The 18,710-nt window shown below is 40.6% G+C and overlaps 1 protein-coding gene across 2 annotated transcripts in view; it reads right to left on the reverse strand.

Moving 5' to 3' along the window:
* Positions 1 to 1,963: 1,963 nt before the first annotated feature.
* Positions 1,964 to 18,710, reverse strand: part of LAMP3 (lysosomal associated membrane protein 3) — a 35,184-nt gene continuing 18,437 nt past the window's right edge. Inside the window, exons 5-7 of one of the 2 annotated variants that reach the window (XM_067738172.1) lie at positions 17,776 to 17,833; positions 14,516 to 14,686; positions 1,964 to 3,680 (exon numbers count right to left, since the gene is read on the reverse strand). In XM_067738172.1, coding sequence (XP_067594273.1) covers positions 3,547 to 3,680; positions 14,516 to 14,686; positions 17,776 to 17,833 — 363 coding nt within the window. In that variant the 3' untranslated portion in view covers positions 1,964 to 3,546. Of the gene's footprint in view, positions 3,681 to 11,560; positions 12,133 to 14,515; positions 14,687 to 17,775; positions 17,834 to 18,710 lie in introns of those variants that run through there. The other variant, XM_067738171.1, reaches the window with a different exon arrangement.

Raw genomic sequence — 18,710 nt, forward strand, 5'->3', positions numbered from 1 at the left:
GAGCCAGTAACATGCCAAGAGCTGTTTCTCAAAGGGTATATATTTCTCTGCTGCAAATGGCATGGCCATGGCCTTGCTCCAGAATGCCCAGGGCCTGTTATGATTCTCCCACTAGAGTTTGCCAAAAATTTCGTGCTGTACCTTTACCCACTGCTGAAACCTCCAACACTGTAAGGTCTGTCTGAGTGTCTGGCTCAAGCAGCAGGGCTGATTGCATCGTGGCCTGGAGTTGCTGTACTGGCCTTTCCTGATCTGGCCCCACTCAAAACTGATTGCTTTCTATGTCACCTGGTAAATGGATCAGAGGAATTTTCCTAGCTGTAGAATGTTGTCACCAGAACCCAAAGAGGCCTAACTGGCTCTGTGTTTCCTTCTTTGTGGAAAGGATGCAAGATGAAAAACATCTGTATTTTATTTTGGAGGGGATATTCTGGCAGGTTCTTGATCATCTGTGTCCTTAAATACTTCAATGAAGTAGTCAGTCCCTGAATCTTCATACCTCCTGGAACACATATGTTTAACCAAGGCGTCCAGCATAATAACTGCTCCATGCTTGTCCTGTATAATTAGCATGATGTCATCAATGTAGTGGTTCAATGATATTCCATGGGACGTCTGTGCAGTCCAGATCGCTTTGGATTACATTATGACAGAGGACAGGAGAGTTGACAAATTCCTGGGGCAAAGCTATAAATGAATATTACAGAGCATGGGCCAACAACTAGCCTTCGTAGAAAGGCAAGTCAGACCGAGCAGTGGCTGGTCCATAGACTGTCAGTGCCAGGGCTTGAGAGGCTGTTCTCCTGGGGGTGTGCTACATCTGGGGCAGAGTTGGAAGCAGGCTGGAATCAGCCCTGCTCCTATTACCTTTTGTATAGGTTCCTATTAAACCACTTTTCTTTGTGTATGCACTGGAATTTCTTTTTTCTTTTTTTTTTTTTTTGCGGTACGCGGGCCTCTCACTGCTGTGGCCTCTCCCGTTGCGGAGCACAGGCTCCGGACGCGCAGGCTCAGCGGCCATGGCTCATGGGCCCAGCCGCTCCGCGGCATGTGGATCTTCCCGGACCGGGGCACGAACCCGTGTCCTCTGCATCGGCAGGCGGACTCTCAACCACTGCGCCACCAGGGAAGCCCTGCACTGGAATTTCTATACGCGAGTTTCCCCACAGAAGTAAACCAGTAATTCTACCTTGACAGTGGACGTGGGGTAGACAGCATCCAAGACAGCCCCCCCCTTGATTTCTACCTCTCCTGGTCTTCACTCCTACATTGTACCAGGGATGGTCAATGTGACCAACAGGATACAGCAGAAGTGATGTCATGTCACTTCTGTGATTAGGTGGTCGTCTCTCTCTCTTGGATCACTTGCTCTGGGGAAAGCCAGTTGCCATGTTGTGAGCATCCCTTTCGATATGCCACATGGTGTGAACTTGGGAGTAGATCCTTCAGCCCCATTTGAACCTTCAGATGACTGCAGCTCTGGCTAACAGCCGAACTGCCACCTGGTGAGAGACCCTGAGCCAGAGCCACCCAGCTAAGCTGCTCCCAGATTTCTGACCCTCAGAGACTGTGTGAGATAATAAATGTTGTTTTAAGCTGCTAGGTTTCAGGGCAATTTGTTACACAGCTATAGATAACTAACACAGGACCTCTTCTGATTTATCTCAGCCCCTACCAGACTGTCTGGCGTTTAGGAAGTCCTTAATCGATGTTGGTTGGATGAATGAATGAATGGATAATTGTGGCAGCACTTAAATAAACCAGTGATCCAATCAGGTAGTCTGGACTGAGAGTTGAGAAATTTAATTTATAACTTTAATATGGTTTATCTTCTCAGAAATTCAGTTTCTCTCAAATAGGTCTTCCTACCTAGTAATAATGTGGCAGTGGAGAATAGAACAAAATAAATTATTTCTAGGAAGACGATTTAACTTACTGATTCAAGCAACAACCTCCACTAAGGTTGTAAAACAAAATTTTTAATAGCACAAAAACCGAATTATAAGGAACGAATGACATAAATCTCCAAGGTAAGTTTTTATTACAAAAACTTTTAATACAATTCAATATTCTATTAAGACTAAAGGCAGGTCCTTGCCAACCCTACTGAGCCATAAGAGAACAAGTCAGGAAAGTGAATATGTTCTCCAGGGTGACTCGAATCATTCCTTTACTAACGAATGCTAGGGGTGTGTGATCTTTTCTGTTAACATTTCTTTGGTAGTGAAAACAAGGAGGAATAAAATTCTTGGCTGCTCTATAGAAAAACGTGAACTAGAGTGAAAACGTGGCCATAAAACTGCAGAAGAAGCAAGTTACCACAAGAGGGGGATCTACATTCGAGAAAGAAAAGTTGGTTAGCGGTTAAATTTCTCTTTCAAAGAAATAAAAAATGCCTTGAGAAATTTACTCCATTCCTTTATCCTTAGACTCGCAGCTTAACAATCCCTTGAAAATGAGAAACGAATGTTTTACAGAGCCTCTCAGTTTTCTTCGAGGGAGTAGAGAACTTCATTAAAGATAGGCTATTTTATTTCCCATTAAGCCCTCCTTTCATGTACCATAATCTCTCGTGATTCTGGACAAAATAATTTCCTCTGTAAAAGGGAGCATATGCCAGTATGAGGCTTCAGGCAGCGCTTACTGTCGTTGTTCTTGTAGGCAATTTGATGTAGTGAAAAGACCAGAGACCTTGGTACCAGACCAACAGGAAGTCAAATTCAGGCTCTGCCACTTGTTAGCTGGGTGACATTTAAGTGATTAATTTCTTTAAGTCTGAGTTTGCTCACATGTAAGTTGTGCAAATTAAATGAGATGTATATAAACTGCTTAGCCTAGTGTCTGACACATACCTGTTCAATAGTGAAAGGCCATTATTATCGTTTCTTGCTTATTATTTAATTCTGTTGTCTGTAGCCACCTAATTCTTAGTTTTAGTGATTCTGGAGGAGTCATCAAGATAAAAATATAAGCTGATCTATTCCTCTTGGTGTCACATCAAATATCTAGACAACCTATGATATGTTGCTCTTTTTGACGATTTTTAGAGAACATTTAAAGTGGAAAAGGAGGTAGGTCAATTGACATACATCTTACAAAACATGGATAGTAAAAGCACTGAAAATACATTTTACAGGCAAAGCAGAAGCATTTTTAAAAGTGGAAAAGATCAAGGATAAAATAAAATCCCCAACGTGAACACAGGTAACGTTCATTACTATTGATGCTTCGGTGTATAATGTGGAGCATATACCACTTTACATACATTATGTTAATTTAATGTATCTCAAATGTTGACTTTGGTTAAAATATTTTCAAGGACACTAGAAAATATTCTTAAACAGCTCACTAGATCTTTCATAAAATGAACAAAAAATATTTTGAAATTGATGTACTGCTTGAACTTACGTCAGAAATTTGGTTTTTGTGAAAGATAGTGGTTTACAAGGTTGGAAGGACCCACACTCCAAGGGAAGTCTTCAACATCCTGGAAACAATGAAAGAATTCTCTAAACTCCACCTTTTTCTTTTCCCTCGGGGCACCAGTTAGATTCTCTGGTATCCAGAAGATTCACGCCTTAAGCGGATTGCATAGACAATCAAACCCACTGCGAAGAGACCAAGCACGATGGCCCCAATCATGGGAAGCACAATTGTGTAGTCAGATGAACATTCGTCCACTAAGAGAAAAAACAAATACAGCCACTAAGGTTTAGTGCGGACAGACCAGAAAGCAGGCTAGAGTGGGGAGAATATGAGCTTTGGAGTCAGACCTGTGCTTGACTTTTGCTTCTACCACTAACTGTGTGAACCTGGGAGGGTTATTTAACCCTGCAATTTACTCATTTATAAAGGAAGCAAATAATATATAAAATTGTTGGAGGATGAAATAAAATAACTTTCTCTTCTCAGAAATTAATATTTAATAATTGTTAGTCCTGTTTTCTTCCAGGTGTTGCTCTCTGTAAAGTGGGATGTGCTTACGTAAAACAGACTGTGTCACTGTAAACCTTATCTCTTGAAAACATGGGATGTTTCTCCACTTTTTAAAACATTCATTTTTGTCACACTTACAGTTCTGTTTTATTGCTTTTAGTTAGCCAAAAATATTAGAAAATAGACCTAATTATTTACGAGAACTTAAAAGTGAAAGTTTGCAAATTTGTCAAAATTCTTTTTTCTTTATTCTGTTAGAGATTATTTATTCAGTTCATTTAAAATGTAATCAGTCTTGACTGGAGAAAGATGCAAGGCCCTGGGAATAAAAGGGACCTTAATTGAGTACAAATAAATGGAGAACTATATCTATATCTTATTCAAGAACAGATGAGAGGATATGCCCTTGAGGTCTTCCATGAACCAATATTGAAATTATGTCCTGAACCAAGAATCACCATTAATCCAATTCTCACCTGAGGTCCAAGTAAAAAGAATCAGGAGGGGCCAGGGAAGAGGGAATGGTAATTAGAGACTCCTGGGAAAAAAACTAAATCTATACAAGACAGGAACTGTGCTTGTGGTACACTATTTGATTTGGCAGTGGACAATATTTACATTATAATGATGCATACCTTATTGATTTAACAAAAAAGACAGTGATATAACCATAAAAAGGATGGTGTAAGAAGTATTAAATCCTTATCTTCCATAGCAAGAGGTTTAAAGCTGATAAATTAAGAAACAGTAGGATAAGCTTTTTATTATTTTTTAGAGAATTATGGAGATAGTTACCATAAGAAATTGTTAAAACTAGTTAAAGTGCTTTGTCTCTTAGAGGAGGGACAGGGAAATGTTGCTTTTCATGAATCCTTTTAGGGTATATGATAATTTTGTTATTTACATATTTGTTTAAATTACATATAATTTTGTTATATTAAATATTACATGTAAATATTTATATATATTTCTTAGATAGGAAAGAACATAATCTAAGAAGTTAAAATAATTTGGAAAAAAAATACAGAATTGTCAAAACGAAATGTAAAACACATACCTAGCAATCCAGCAATTCCACCACTAGGAATTTATACTGAAGATATATTCATAAAGTACACAAAAATATGTAATAATAATCTCCTTTTATGAGAGGAAAATTGACAATCTAAATAGCCATCAAAAATTTACAGTTGTATATTCATACAATAGACTATGATGTAGCCATCAAAAGGAATGTGGTAGATTTCCATGTGCTGACAGGGAAGTTACCTAAGATCTGTGAAGCACTGCATGGGTGCCTAGAGAAAAAAAATACACAAGAAGCTGGGGGAAGACTGGGATGGGAATAGAGGCAACTTTTACTTTCTATATAGTTTTATACTATTTAATATTACATTGTTTAAACATCTTCAAAATGCAGAAAAGTAAACAAAGAAAATAGTTATCCAATCACCATGTTTCTTCCACTTGAATTAATCACCATAAATCTTTGAGGCATTTGTTTCCTCTGTACATATATGTGTGCATGAGTGTGTGTGTGCTCATGTGTATGCTTAAAGAAAAATCATTGTATTTTTAAAAATGATATATGCTCATTATAAATCTCCTGAAAACCACCTACCCAGAAATTATCATTGGTAAAACATGGACAAACATTCTTTCAGGCGTCTTTCTTTACAACTGTAAGAATAGATGGGTAGAAAAATAAATAGAAGTGGTTTTATCAAAATGGAATCATACAAATGCTATTTTAACCAAAATTGTTCATTTTAATGTTACTTGAATTTCACAGAAGAAAAAAACTAAAACAAAACTAGAAGAATTACTGCACTTCAAATAAACATGTCTTTGCCGTGGGAAATATTGTTGCATAAAAGATCTCTTTAAGGTTCAAAGAAGACACAAAAATACACAAGTAGAAAATAAATGATTATGAAATGCATTAAGAGGTTATAAAATAAATTAGAGACGTGTTTTCGAAACTCTGTTTCCAGTTAGACATTATCTATTGATTCTGTTTTGAAAGATTAACACTAACAGATTCCCTTCTATTTCTAGTCTTCCCAACTCAAATTCTGAACAGCTATACATATTTTTAGAAACATTGTTCAGGTTTACAATATTTCAATTCTATTTGATAATTGTAATGCCTATAATTTCTAAAAATTCGTTTCAAATTTAGAACACATTCACTATTTAAAGTCAAAATAATATGAAATGCTGTACATTGAGAAGTTTCATTTCTACCCTTGTGCCATCTTCTTAGTTCCCCCTGCCAATATTAGACAACTACTTAATTTCTTATATATTTCCAATGTTTCAGATATAAGCAAAAGTGAAAATATACTTTATTTCCCATTTTCTTCACTATTATGCATTACACGTTTTTTAACAATATATTTTGGATAACTTTCCTTATACATACACAAACATGTATGTTCTCATTCTTTTCTTATAACTGTATAGTATTCTGTTGTGGAATGTATCTGTCCCAGATTGATGGACCCTTGGTTTGTTTTTAATCTTTTGATATTACAAATCTGTGATGAATAAGCATGCACATATATCATTTTATATATGAGAAGGAATGATAAAATCTCAGATCCATAATTGTTTAATGCTTTTTATAGTTTACTCTTCAAATAGATAAAATGCCTTAAAAAACAAAACAAAACTGAGCTTTCTCTATTCCTGAAAGATGTTTGCTGATATCCTTGCTTGTAATGTGGCTTCTCTCTGATCAAATTTCATTGTCAAGCTGTATCTTTAAGAAGAGCTCATTTGTGCTGTATCCCTTGAATTATTTCATGTTTGAGGATATCGGTCTATTACCTTTTTACTCAGATTATATTTTGGGGCCACACTTTCCCTTAGGATTTTGTAGACATTGGTCTATTGTTTTCTGGCTTTAAATGTTATTGTAAAGAAATCTGAGGCCAATTTTAACCTTCCCCCTTTATAGGTGATTTGCTTTTTTTAGGGGAAGGGGGAGTTTGTATGTCTAAAGAATTCTTTAGCTTTGGCTTACTTTGGATATATCTTAATGTTAAGCTTTCTGTGTCAGGTTTTTTTTTTCCCTTCCACCCTGGGATAGATACACTGTGCACTTTCAATCTGCAACTTCAATTATTTATTTTAAGGAAAACCTCTTAAATCATCAAATATATCTTCTTTTTATTTTTTAACTCTGTACTTCAGAGGCACCAGTTATCCTTATTTTAGATGATCTGAATAGCTTTCATACCTAGCAGCTTACCTATAATATTATAATCTTAATTTTTATTAACTGGTTAACTCAGTCTTTTTCTCTATGAAGATAATTCAGTTTTCAGCTCTATCTGTTCTGCCTTTCACTATTTCCATTTATTACGGAAGTGTGTTGCTTTGATGCTCAACTTGTTTTCTTAGGAGTGAAATGTCCTATTTACCTCACTCTTTCATTATAACTTCTCCTCTATGAGCTCTGGTTATATGGAATTCACGTTCTTATTAATTGTCAAAAAACAATTGACAGGTATTTCTCTCTGTTCCTTGAGTTAGGTTTTCTTTGTATTTTATCAACTATATTCCTTTCTAACCCTCCCTCCTTTAATTTTTAAAAATTGTGGTAAAATATACACAACATAAAATTTACCATTTTAATTGTTTTAAAGAGTACACTTCAGTGACATTAAGTACATTCACATTTTTGTGCAACCATCACCACTATCCATCTCCAGAACTTTTTTCATCTTGCAAAGTGAAAACTCTGAATCTATAATTTAGTTTAATCTTATATTATTTTTTCCTGCAGTAATTTTGCACTGTAGTCTTGTAGTTTGTTTTCATCTTGCTCGTTTCCTCTTGAGCTAACTAATTGGATTCTATTTTCTTTTCTATACCTTGGGAACTAGCTACAGACTGGGGTGTCCTCTGGTCTGGGGCTGGCTCCCCAGTTCATTTCCAGCAGTCTGTGTTTATTCTGCCTTGTCTCCGCAGTAGCCATTTTCACTACTCCTACCTAGCTTGAAGAAATGCGGGATCCTAGTTCCCCAACCAGGGATCGAACCTGGGCTCCCTGCATTGGGAGCGTAGAGTTTTAATCATGGACCGCCAGGGAAGTCCCAAGTGGCTGCTCTCTTTCTCTCCAGTTTTAGGAAGAGTAGTCAGGATTCACAGAATGTTTTTTTTTTTCACAGTATGGCTCCTTGGGGTAGGTGTACTGGGGAGGGTTAGGAGCCCACTCAGCTGCGCCTCTCCATTCTTCCTCTCAGTCTTGTATCTTTGCTGTTCATCAGTTTAAAATGTTTATTGCATTAGGTTATGTCTTTTTGACTGCTACTGATTCAAAAAAAAATGTTTCTCCCCTCAATCTATTAGACAATGTGGGAGAAAAATTCTGTGAGGAAAATTCTAGTCATTATTATTATTATTTTTTTTTTTTTGCGGTACACGGGCCTCTCACTGTTGTGGCCTCTCCCGTTGCGGAGCACAGGCTCCAGACGCGCAGGCTCAGCTGCCATGGCTCACGGGCCCAGCCGCTCCGCGGCATGTGGGATCTTCCCGGACCGGGACACGAACCCGCGTCCCCTGCATCGGCAGGCGGACTCTCAACCACTGCGCCACCAGGGAAGCCCCTCTAGTCACTATTTTAACTCCAATTTTTCATTTCATATATTTCTGTAGTGCTTAAAATTTTTTTCACAACCTATGTGTTTTTGTTCCCATTTGTTTCTTAAAAATTAAGAATTAGTAGTGAAGTATAAATTATAACCATTTTAAACAGTTTATGAAGCAAACCCAAAATTCGGGCACACATTGATACAAATTTGTTAATCAATGTCTGTTTTGTATGTAATTCATACGTAATTCTTTATTCACGTTATCGTTGTGAGAACCTAGAAACAATAAAAATTCCCAATAATAACAGAATAGTTAAGTAAATTATTGTGTAATGTTGATAGCATATTCAGGATAGCAGCCATAGTAATGACACTTTGTACCTCTAGCAGCATGGAGAAATGCTTATGGAACAAGGATACCAAACTGTGTCCTCTGTGTGCTTTCAGTTTGTAAAACAATATTCTTGAGAAGGAAATACAGTTGACCCTTGAAGGACACCAGTTTGAACTGCACGGGTCTATTTATAGGCAGATATTTTTCAACATTAAATACTACAGTACTACTTTATCCGCAGGTGGCTGAGGAACGCAGGTACAGAGGGAACCACCTAAACGGAGGGCCAACTCTGTTATACACACAGATTTTCAACCGTGGGAGGGTGGGTGCCCTGACCCCCAGCATCATTCAAGGGTCAACTGTACCCCAAAATGAACAATGGATAGGTTATCTCCATGTGGGCATTAGTGAAGGCTTCTACTGTCTCTAGGTAGGTTGCAGAGAGAGGGGTAAATTCAGGCGTTCTACCGTCAGCAGAAGGGAGAAACCGAGTTGAAACCAGCTGGAAGGGCAAGCAGCAGGAGAGCCAAAGGTCAGGGGCCAGTGCCGCCAGAGAGGATCAGAGGCCCCTTGTGAGACTTCCCGGAGTCCTACACAGCAGCCTCCTGCCCCTACCTCAGAAAGGGACAAGCAGTGCTCTGCAGTAAGCCTTTCAGCCCTAAGAGACGACTTGGAGGCAGCACGGCGCGGGGCTGGCGGGGGGCGGGGGAGGGAACCCCAGGACACGGAGGAGGCCACTTCCAGATGCCCAGTCTACCACAGTCCCAACCCCAGCACTTTCCCCTCTAGGACCCTCCTGGGACATCACTGCAACAGTGGGCAGAACTGTAAGGCAATAATGCATCCAGGCATTTATTTACTAATCATTCCAAGGAAACCTGTGTTCTTTTCGGTTACTAGAATGTTAATTCAAAGCAATTTTAAAGATAATTGGCGTGTGTGGGGAGGGGTAGATCACAGGAGTCTAAGCAGCAGCCGTCACTCCACAGAACTCATTGAAGATGGTAGAAAGGAAAATCAAACTCAAGCGAACTGCCTTATCCCTCTCTTCTTGATTTTAATTCGACTTCGTTTTCCTCTGCTGTGGGAGAAATTTCTAAACTAGGACCTCCCTTTAGTCATTCTACAGGGTGGTTAGTGGCACGGTGAATAAACAACCCGTGCTCTGTGGTATAGAACCTAACAAGCACACTTGAGGTGGAACTGGAAATGGGAGTCTAGTGTGGGTACTGGCTGACACCCACTGGAGGAAGGAGATGAAGACAGATGGCATCTCTCCAAGGCCATGCCCTTGCTGCTCAACCCGAGTCACTTTTGGGAACACTGGGTCCTCATATCCCAGATTTGCATCAACACCTCCTGGGGTAAGGAGGAACAGGAACGTCCTCACCCTCCTGCCATCTTCAAGGGCTCTTGAAGCTCTCTGGAAGCTGCTGTGTGCTCTCCCCACCCCCTCACTTCTGAGAAAGTGGAGAGAGCTAAAATACCTCAAAGGAAAGCAGTACACGTCCTAGATAAGCAGTGGTTATAGAGTGGTTGCCAACTTTCATAAACTTCCTCTTAAAAATAATGAATAACACCTCTGGAAAATACAGAAACACAAGAACAGTGTCTGTTAGTAAAAACAGTTAAAAACATCCAGAGGTCCATTACTCTCCCCTTTCTCTGAAAGACCAACCCCAGTTCTGCTATTTAAACAGTCAACGTAGTAGAAAACCATGAATAACATTCTAAACCATATTTTAATAGAACTTTTCCTCCAGACACCAATCACTCCCAATCAGGAATTTTCTGGTTTACGGTTTTTTTTGTTTTTTGTTTTGTTTTGTTTTGTTTTTGGTAAATGTTTGCTAAAAAAGGAAAGTGGATAATAATCTGGGTAGATTTACCTCTTCTCTTTGCCATTTATGACTGTTTAGATGCTTTGCCTACCTCCGCCCCCCACGATGGCCCAACTTAACAAATCTACAAGGATATACTAAAATCAAAGAAAAATAGAGACAGAGCAGAAAAAAGGTATTAAGAAGGCAGACAACAAATTAAGGTGAAGGACTGGAGAACTAACTTGTATGAAGCCTCTTTTGTTTGCTAAGATCTTTACATTAAAAAATGGAATGTTGGGAAGTTTTCTAGTTTTTTTTTTTTTTTTTACTAATAATACATTATAACAGTGTAGAATACGTCCTTTTAAAAATGATAGTCTAAAAAGACCTCCAGGGCTTCCCTGATGGCGCAGTGGTTGAGAGCCCCCCTGCCATTGCAGGGGACGTGGGGTTGAGCCCTGGTCCGGGAAGATCCCACATGCTGCGGAACAGCTGGGCCTGTGTGCCACAACTACTGAGTCTGCACTCTACAACCCGCCAGCTACAACTACTGAGCCTGCGCTCTAGAGTCCGCATCCCACAACTACTGAGCCCGCACACCTAGAGCCCGTGCTCCACAACAAGAGAAGCCACCGCAATGAGAAGCCTGTGCACTGCAAGGAAGAGTAGCCCCTGCTCGTCGCCACTAGAGAAAGCCCACATGCAGCAACAGACCCAATGCAGCCAAAAATAAAATAAATAAATTTATTAAAAAAAATAAAAAGACCTTCAGTCAACCTAAAAAAAAAAAAGATAGTCTATCAAGACTATCATTTAAGTAAATCAGGAGTTGGGCAAAATCCAGGAGTTTAAAATCACTTTAGAATTTATTTTAAAATGGATAGGATTTTAAAAGTAAAAAAGTTTTTTTAAAAAACTAGATATTGAGACTCTTAAAAATGTATACGAAAAATCAATGCAGTTTGAAAATGTCTTTCACACAATCTTCCCTCTGGGTGTTTGCTTTTTCCTTCTCACAGGATCCTGCTCACATCCCTGCCTCTTGTCCCTAATTCTCACGCCAGGCCTGTATTATCACGTGTGGATGGTGGAACTCAAGCCCATATGACCCAGGAAGAAGTGGGGTGGGAGCTGTCTTGTAGCTAGCCTGATGGCCTTTGGTAGAATGCTAATTTCCTAATCGGATTTGGAGGGTGGGGTTGGCAACTAGAAAAGTTGATCCCTTCGCTTCAGGCTAAATATACAGCCAGCATTCCCAAGGCCTTAACCTTGCACACTTTGAGGAAGGTGGGGTTTTACATGCGTTCATATCCTCTCCTGGGCCTCTTTCCGGTCACCAGGCATGCTGTTAGCAAAACGCCAAGCAATCCTGCGATACTCAGGCCCATGGCCACAGGGATTTCTTTCCTGTTTCTGTCACTGAAGCATTCGTCCGCTGTAATTGAAGTCAGAGTAACAGGTGTTACAGGCTGGCCACAATGCTGGGAAGTGATACTGCCCCTGCCCGCCTCAGCTTCACAGAGAAGGCAACTGAGAGAGAGATGGATCTGCAGGAACTGTCCCTGCTGCCTCAGACATATGGACAGGTGAAGATGAGAAGGGAAGGGGTCACTGCAGTGGACTGACTTGTAGTGCCCGTGATCACTTAAGGGGTGTCTTAACTGCAGATCCCCGGGCCCCGCACCCAAGCAGTTTTGATTCAGCGGGTCGGAGGTGGGACCCAGGTGATTGTGATACGGCTGGGAGGCAGATCCAACTTTGAGGAACACTGGTTAGGTCCAGAGGGTCAGGATCAGAATTGTGTCTTGACTCTCAAGCCAGGGTAAGCACGGGAGCCTGGTTTCCCAAGGTTGGAGACACAGACCTGGACCATATCACCTGGCCAAAGTTTTCTATTTAAACTCTGTGCTTCTTGAAGGGACTGCTGGACACCCTGGGCTCCTGGTACTGGAGAGAGCCTTTGCAGGCTCCGAGATTTTAGAGAGAAGGGGTTTAGAAAGGGGGTCAGGGGCCTACTGTTTGGGATGACTGTTCTCTTTGACAAGGCCGAGCGTTACACTTGCTGGATTCCTCTCCGGTTCTCCGAGCCCCTGTTGAAGGGTCACCCATCTGTCAGGACTTCTCTGACCCCCTTCCTGCAACGCTGTGCTCCTCATGCCTTCCTCTGTGCTCCCACGGCCTTTTGTACTTATGCCTTTTATAATGCCATATTGTATGGTAACTTCTATTTTTCAACTTGCTCCTTTTTCTCTCTTCTCTTACTCTCTGGTAGAAAACATTATTTACAGGATGACATACAACTTCACATCTGAGCACCTTTAGTGAAATTTGAGGTGCAAAGACTGGGAATAAGGAGCTGAGCTGAAGCGGGGACAGTGGAATGAACAAGAGAAATATTTTGGAGGTAGAACGGATAGGGTTTTGTGACTATGTATATGAGAGGGTGAAGGAGGGAGAGGAAAAAATGAAAAGATAGCTTTCTACATCTCCTCGTGAGCACTGCTTAATAGCGGCCAGGTGTGCTGCTAAAAGGTTTTTATTTCTCATCTCTGTCACCGAGAGGTTTCCCAGACCTGCTTACTTCCTTCTATACACAGGTTCTGAGGGGGAGGAAGAGAAAGTGTGTGCCTTATTTTTAAGACCACATGATTAAATACAGAGGTTTTTCAAGCCTTCATAATAAATTTTTAAAAGAGTTTCTCAAATTGGATATTTTGAGACAAGATGACAGAGTGGGGGAAATACCTACTAGCAAATTTTAATATTTAATCTTAGGACTCTGGTAAAGGTCCAAAATTAAGATAGAGATTGTAGGACTCAGACCAAACCTACAGATGTCAGGAGATCCAAGGCAAGTGACACTTCATACTGCCTTTGCTGAATGCCTTCCACCAGGTATATCAGAAGTTTTCTGCCAGACACATTTTCAGCTTTACAGTGGAATTCAAGTAGAAATCAGACTCATGTTATAGAAGGTTAACTTACAGCTACACCTCTAGCTAAATCTATTTTTGATAGCTGAGAAGTACTCATAAGGTCATTGACTTATTATGAGAGAGATGTTTTAGAAACTGAAGTTCAATTCTTGCCCTAATGTAGAAACCCTTGTAATACTGTTTTCCTGGTGGGGAGAAAAGGGCTTTTTTGGAAAGTCACCCTGGGCTGCCCCTGGCCTTCTTGTTAGAACCTGCTTCCCTCTGTGGTGGGAAAAACCCAAAGTAGAAGTTGCATGGAAACTAAGACTAATTATGAGGAAGCACTAGTTGGGTAGAACAGCTTGGATTTGAGAAGAGGGGATTCAACAGAGTGTATTTCTGTCTAGAATGATCACAACTTTCTCTTTTCCCTCCATAAGTGGGAAAGAATCTATTCTGAAATCTTGACTTTTAGACATATCACTAATACTCAGGATTTTAAGGTGTTCTCCAAAGACACCTGGGTTTACCAGTATTCAACAGCTTGTCCAGGGGAGGTTACTGATGGCGTTTTCTCACTCTTTGATTGATTGACTGTGTGTGTGTGTGTTTAAATGAGTCAGAATGTGTATCTTGGCCAGACAAGAAGAATGTATTCTGCTGTGGGAGGGCAGTGGACATGAGTGGGTTTAAGTGTCTGATTTTGTGGCTGGTATTGACTCATACAACGGTGGGAGGGAGGGTTGGCCGGAGAAACTTGACCCTGAGAGCTTAGCGGAATCATACTCTTCTAGGAAGTTCATGTGATTCTTGTCCCTTTGAAAGCTTCAACCAGAAAACAACTTGAAACTACTCCTGGGTCTCAGAAGTTTAGGTTTGTGACATGATGATCCCTTAACTTACCATTTCCAAAGTAGTTGCCTTCAAAATCAAAGGCTTGAAGTTGGATATTCATTGTTTTCAGCTGAAGGTGGGTGGAGAGCTGGATGCTCTGTTCGCTCACACACTTGAAGGAATGCCCCGCCACAGTCTCGAACATCACCATTGCACTTTTCATTCCTTGGTAAACTTTCTCTGAAAACACAAAGGTGAAATACCGACATGTAAGAACCCTGGCAAGTATCCATTGAGCCCCAGCTGTTGCTGGATGGCCCATGTGCAGTTAAATGGCCTTCCTTAGATGTGGTTCTCCACAGTTCTGACACCTTCGCCTCATGAAACATCACCCTGGTGCTGTCTGGGGACTTTTTCCTGATGCTCTGTTCACCATATATGGGGGCAATCTCACATAAATTAGAATATGATAACATTGAAATAAAAACTCTTCGGAATCTTTTATTCAGTTATTTTAAGTCACTGGGGGCAGAGTCAATGGGGGCTATTGTCAGTGCCTGCACACAAAAAAGTGTCCACGAAAACTTCAGAAATAAAAGAAGTAAGATTGTTCTCTGAGACAAAAATCACACGCTCTCATAATGCATCAGAGCAGAGACATGCAAAGTTACCAAGCAGAGTATTTGCATGTCACCACACTGAATGCATTCATATAGCAAAAGGAAGGACCAAGCCCATCATTGGGAGGGGTTGTCGCATCATTCATGGAAGCATAGAGAAGGGAGAGGCCCATCTGCATCCATCTGAGTGCTGCTGGGAGAGAAGGACCTGCTCAAGGACTGGCCCTGTCTCGTGAGAGGCTCACGCGTTTCAAGGAGGTGAGTGCTTCAAGGCCCATGGGGTTAAACATTTAAAATAGTTACACCATTGTAAAGCAATTATACTCCAATAAAGATGTTAAAAAAATTTAATAACTCCATTTGCTCTAATTCCACCTCTACCAGGCACCCTTCTGAATATAGTTTGGTTTCCCGAATGGGAGAAAGTTCATTGGCAGAGTACCCAACTGTCTTGGTCCCCTTGCAGTTATAATAAGAAACAGTAGCAAGATGAATGAACAAACTGGCATTCTGATTTTATACATCAGTTTTATGACCTTGGTTTAACATCAGGTTCCTTGAAGAAACAGCCGCTGACGGCTTCCGGGGCTGAGGACCAGACTATGGACCTCAGTGAATTCATCCACGGGCTGTTAGTGAGGGAGTCCGAAAGTTCCCTCCTCTCCTGCTGCTGCGGGTGTGTTCACTTGCATCTGACATAACATCTCACACAGAGGGTCAGCTCACTGTGTTTCAGGTGCTGTGCAAGTACTTGACGTGCATTTTCCTGTTTAATTCCCACAAAAATTTTTTGAGATAGGTACTACTGTCACCATTTTACAGATGAGAAGACGGAGTTGAAAACATTCGTCTAAGAACATACATCTAGTAAGTGGTATTTGGACTCAAGCCGTCTGATTCTAGAGCTTGTTACCTTAACTACTGTGCTGTTGTGTCTCCTGCCTGTTACTGTTGTATTCACTGCAGACTCCTGCATTTATACATTCAAACGTCCTACATGATGTACTGAATTATCCATGTACACTGCTGTATCTTGTGTTATATCCTGGGGTAGTCTACTACCACTGCTCGTGCTAATGTCACCATGGTCACTACCTCTGAACTACAACTAACTACTGTACTCACACCACCACCACTGCCACCATTGACATGAAAATTATCATTACTATGAGTATGACAGTTCCTGCTGCCACTCCTGAGCCTTGAGCATGCGGACCTAGAGTTGTTTTTTCCCCTCCCTCAGCCTCTCAATTAGCTTCTGGTCTGACTTTCCCTTCTCCTGCCCCTTGAGACGTTACTACCCTATTAGTAGCTAAAATTTGGTCATTATCCAGTGATAACATTAGCTGCTTTATGTTAGCATGCACAATATTTATTCCCCAGTCGATATGAGGAGACTCGTTTGAGATAATGTATATGAAAAGGTCAGCTGTGACATCTTACTTACATTTAACCAATAATCATTGACAACAACTTTTTGAGCAATACCAATGTAATATTGCTAATATTTAAAATAGATATATCTTCACATTTTCATTTCTCGGCAAGTTTCTTTAGTATAAGTTCCTTAATTAATAAAAGAATAAGTTTAAGCCAGTCCAAAGAATTTTGAAGAGGAGAAAAGAGACATGAAAACTCTTAGTACACGACCTGGCACAGAGGAGGTGCTCACTAACAGTGTGTTATCGAAGTCTAGGCTTTCGGGAGAAACATCGGAGGCCTCTGAGAAACTCCCTCAACTTGACTGGGAGCATTACTTTCCTAGAAGTGAACGTTGTAGGAGTTCTTTCAACTTGCTCTACTTTGGGTAATTTTTCATATAGCAACCAAAGTGAACCTTTATAAAATATAAATTTGATATATCATTTCCCTATGCCAAGCCCTCCAATGGCATCTTTTCACACTTTAGAATAAAATCCAAAGTCCTCACCCCGTCTTACCCACAGGCTCTCTGTGCTCTGGCCTGGCTGCCCCTCAGACCTCATTGGCTGCTTTGCTTGCTCTCTTGGACACACTGGTTCCTGCTGGTCCTTGAGTGCCCCAGCAAGCTCACTCCTTAGAGCCTGGGCACCTGCAGTTCCTGCCGCCTGGAAAGAGCTTCCCCAGACCCAGATGTCCCCAAATGGGGACAGCTCCCTGCTCAAATCTCACCTCTTCAGAGAGGGCTTTCTCCTCAGAGGGCTTCCCTACTACACCTTCCAGTCCTCTCCATCCTCATCCTGCTTTTTTTGCTCATAGAATTTAGCACTATTTAACTGTATATTATAATTTAATGCATCTGTTTACGGTCCTCTCCCCACTTCTATAATGTAAGCTCCATGAGGGCAGGGACTATATGTTTAGATAATTAGGGATACCGAGTACATACTATAGGACTTGGAACCTAGCAGGCACTAGCTACACTTTCGTAGAATGAATGCATGATTCCCAGAGTGTAAAATAAACCTCACCATTAACGGCAAATCTGTCCAAAAGTCACTCAACTCTATTGTTGCTGATTTGACACAATGTAGCCAACTTGCTGCCTGAGCAGACAAGCAGACTGAAGCACACAGAGGTGTATCAATAGTAAGTTCCCTCAAAGTTACATTGCTGGCTGCTCTCTCAGTCTGTTTCTCAAAGGCAGCATCACATATTAGCCAGGTGAAAACTGGGCTAACCAGAAACATAGCATCATCGCTGGTAGAACAGGCTTCTCCAACTACTTACCTGGATTTGAGACGGTCAAATAGGCTTCCACCTCACTGATATAATACGAGTTTTCATCCTGTAAAACAGCAGTGTGTCAACTTTTGGGTAATCTCTGTTTTTATGTTTATGATCCTAGTTTACAGACTGTTTAGGCAGGATTCCAGCTATTAAACCATTGATATAGGGGTTTGGGTTCGTTGGTATGGAGCCACAACTGTGTTTGAAATTTTCCAAAGAAGTAAATACATCATACAATAAATAGATAATAAGTAATGGCTTGCCCCTGGCTGAAAATTTCTCTATTGCATACTTGTTGCTAGAGCCTGAAATTCAAATTCCACTGGTACTATTTGAGTCCCTTCAGCTGGGCCAAGTTTCCCCCTGTTATAATGCAAATACATCTGGAAGGTGGATGGGTTGGGGGGGGCATACATTAAGCCCTTATTAGTAATTAATATCTTAGGGTAAGGATTCAAGCTGAGACCACTCATCCTTAAGGCTACCGTGGGTGGATTTGATGGGGTCCATAACCCTCCCTGGGAAAAACAGTGTATGCAAAATTGTGTGTGGATTTTCCTGGATAGGGTATCAATTACTTTAAATAGATTAATGGGTTCATGTCTCCAAAATGGTTACATGGGGCCATGAAGGATTCTGGAAAGAAAAGGTTAACCCTGAGATTACTGGCTGTTGTCTAGAAGAAGACCCCAGGTTGTTGTGTTCAGAATTATAAAGCAGTGCTCCACATTTTATCCAGAGACTGTACTTTTGGAAAAAAAAACAACACTAAAAACCCTACAAAACAGCCCTATAACTTCCTGAGAGAATCAGGGTATGGAACATTAAAATGAATTGGATTGAGATATGAAAGTTAAGCTGGAAAAGGAGTTTTTATTTTTTAAAGTAGGTGATTTACGGTGTTATTGCTTTTAAACATTCATTAGAAAACTGTC

Source organism: Pseudorca crassidens, chromosome 5 (assembly GCF_039906515.1).
Source record: "Pseudorca crassidens isolate mPseCra1 chromosome 5, mPseCra1.hap1, whole genome shotgun sequence".
NCBI lineage: Eukaryota > Metazoa > Chordata > Mammalia > Artiodactyla > Delphinidae > Pseudorca > Pseudorca crassidens.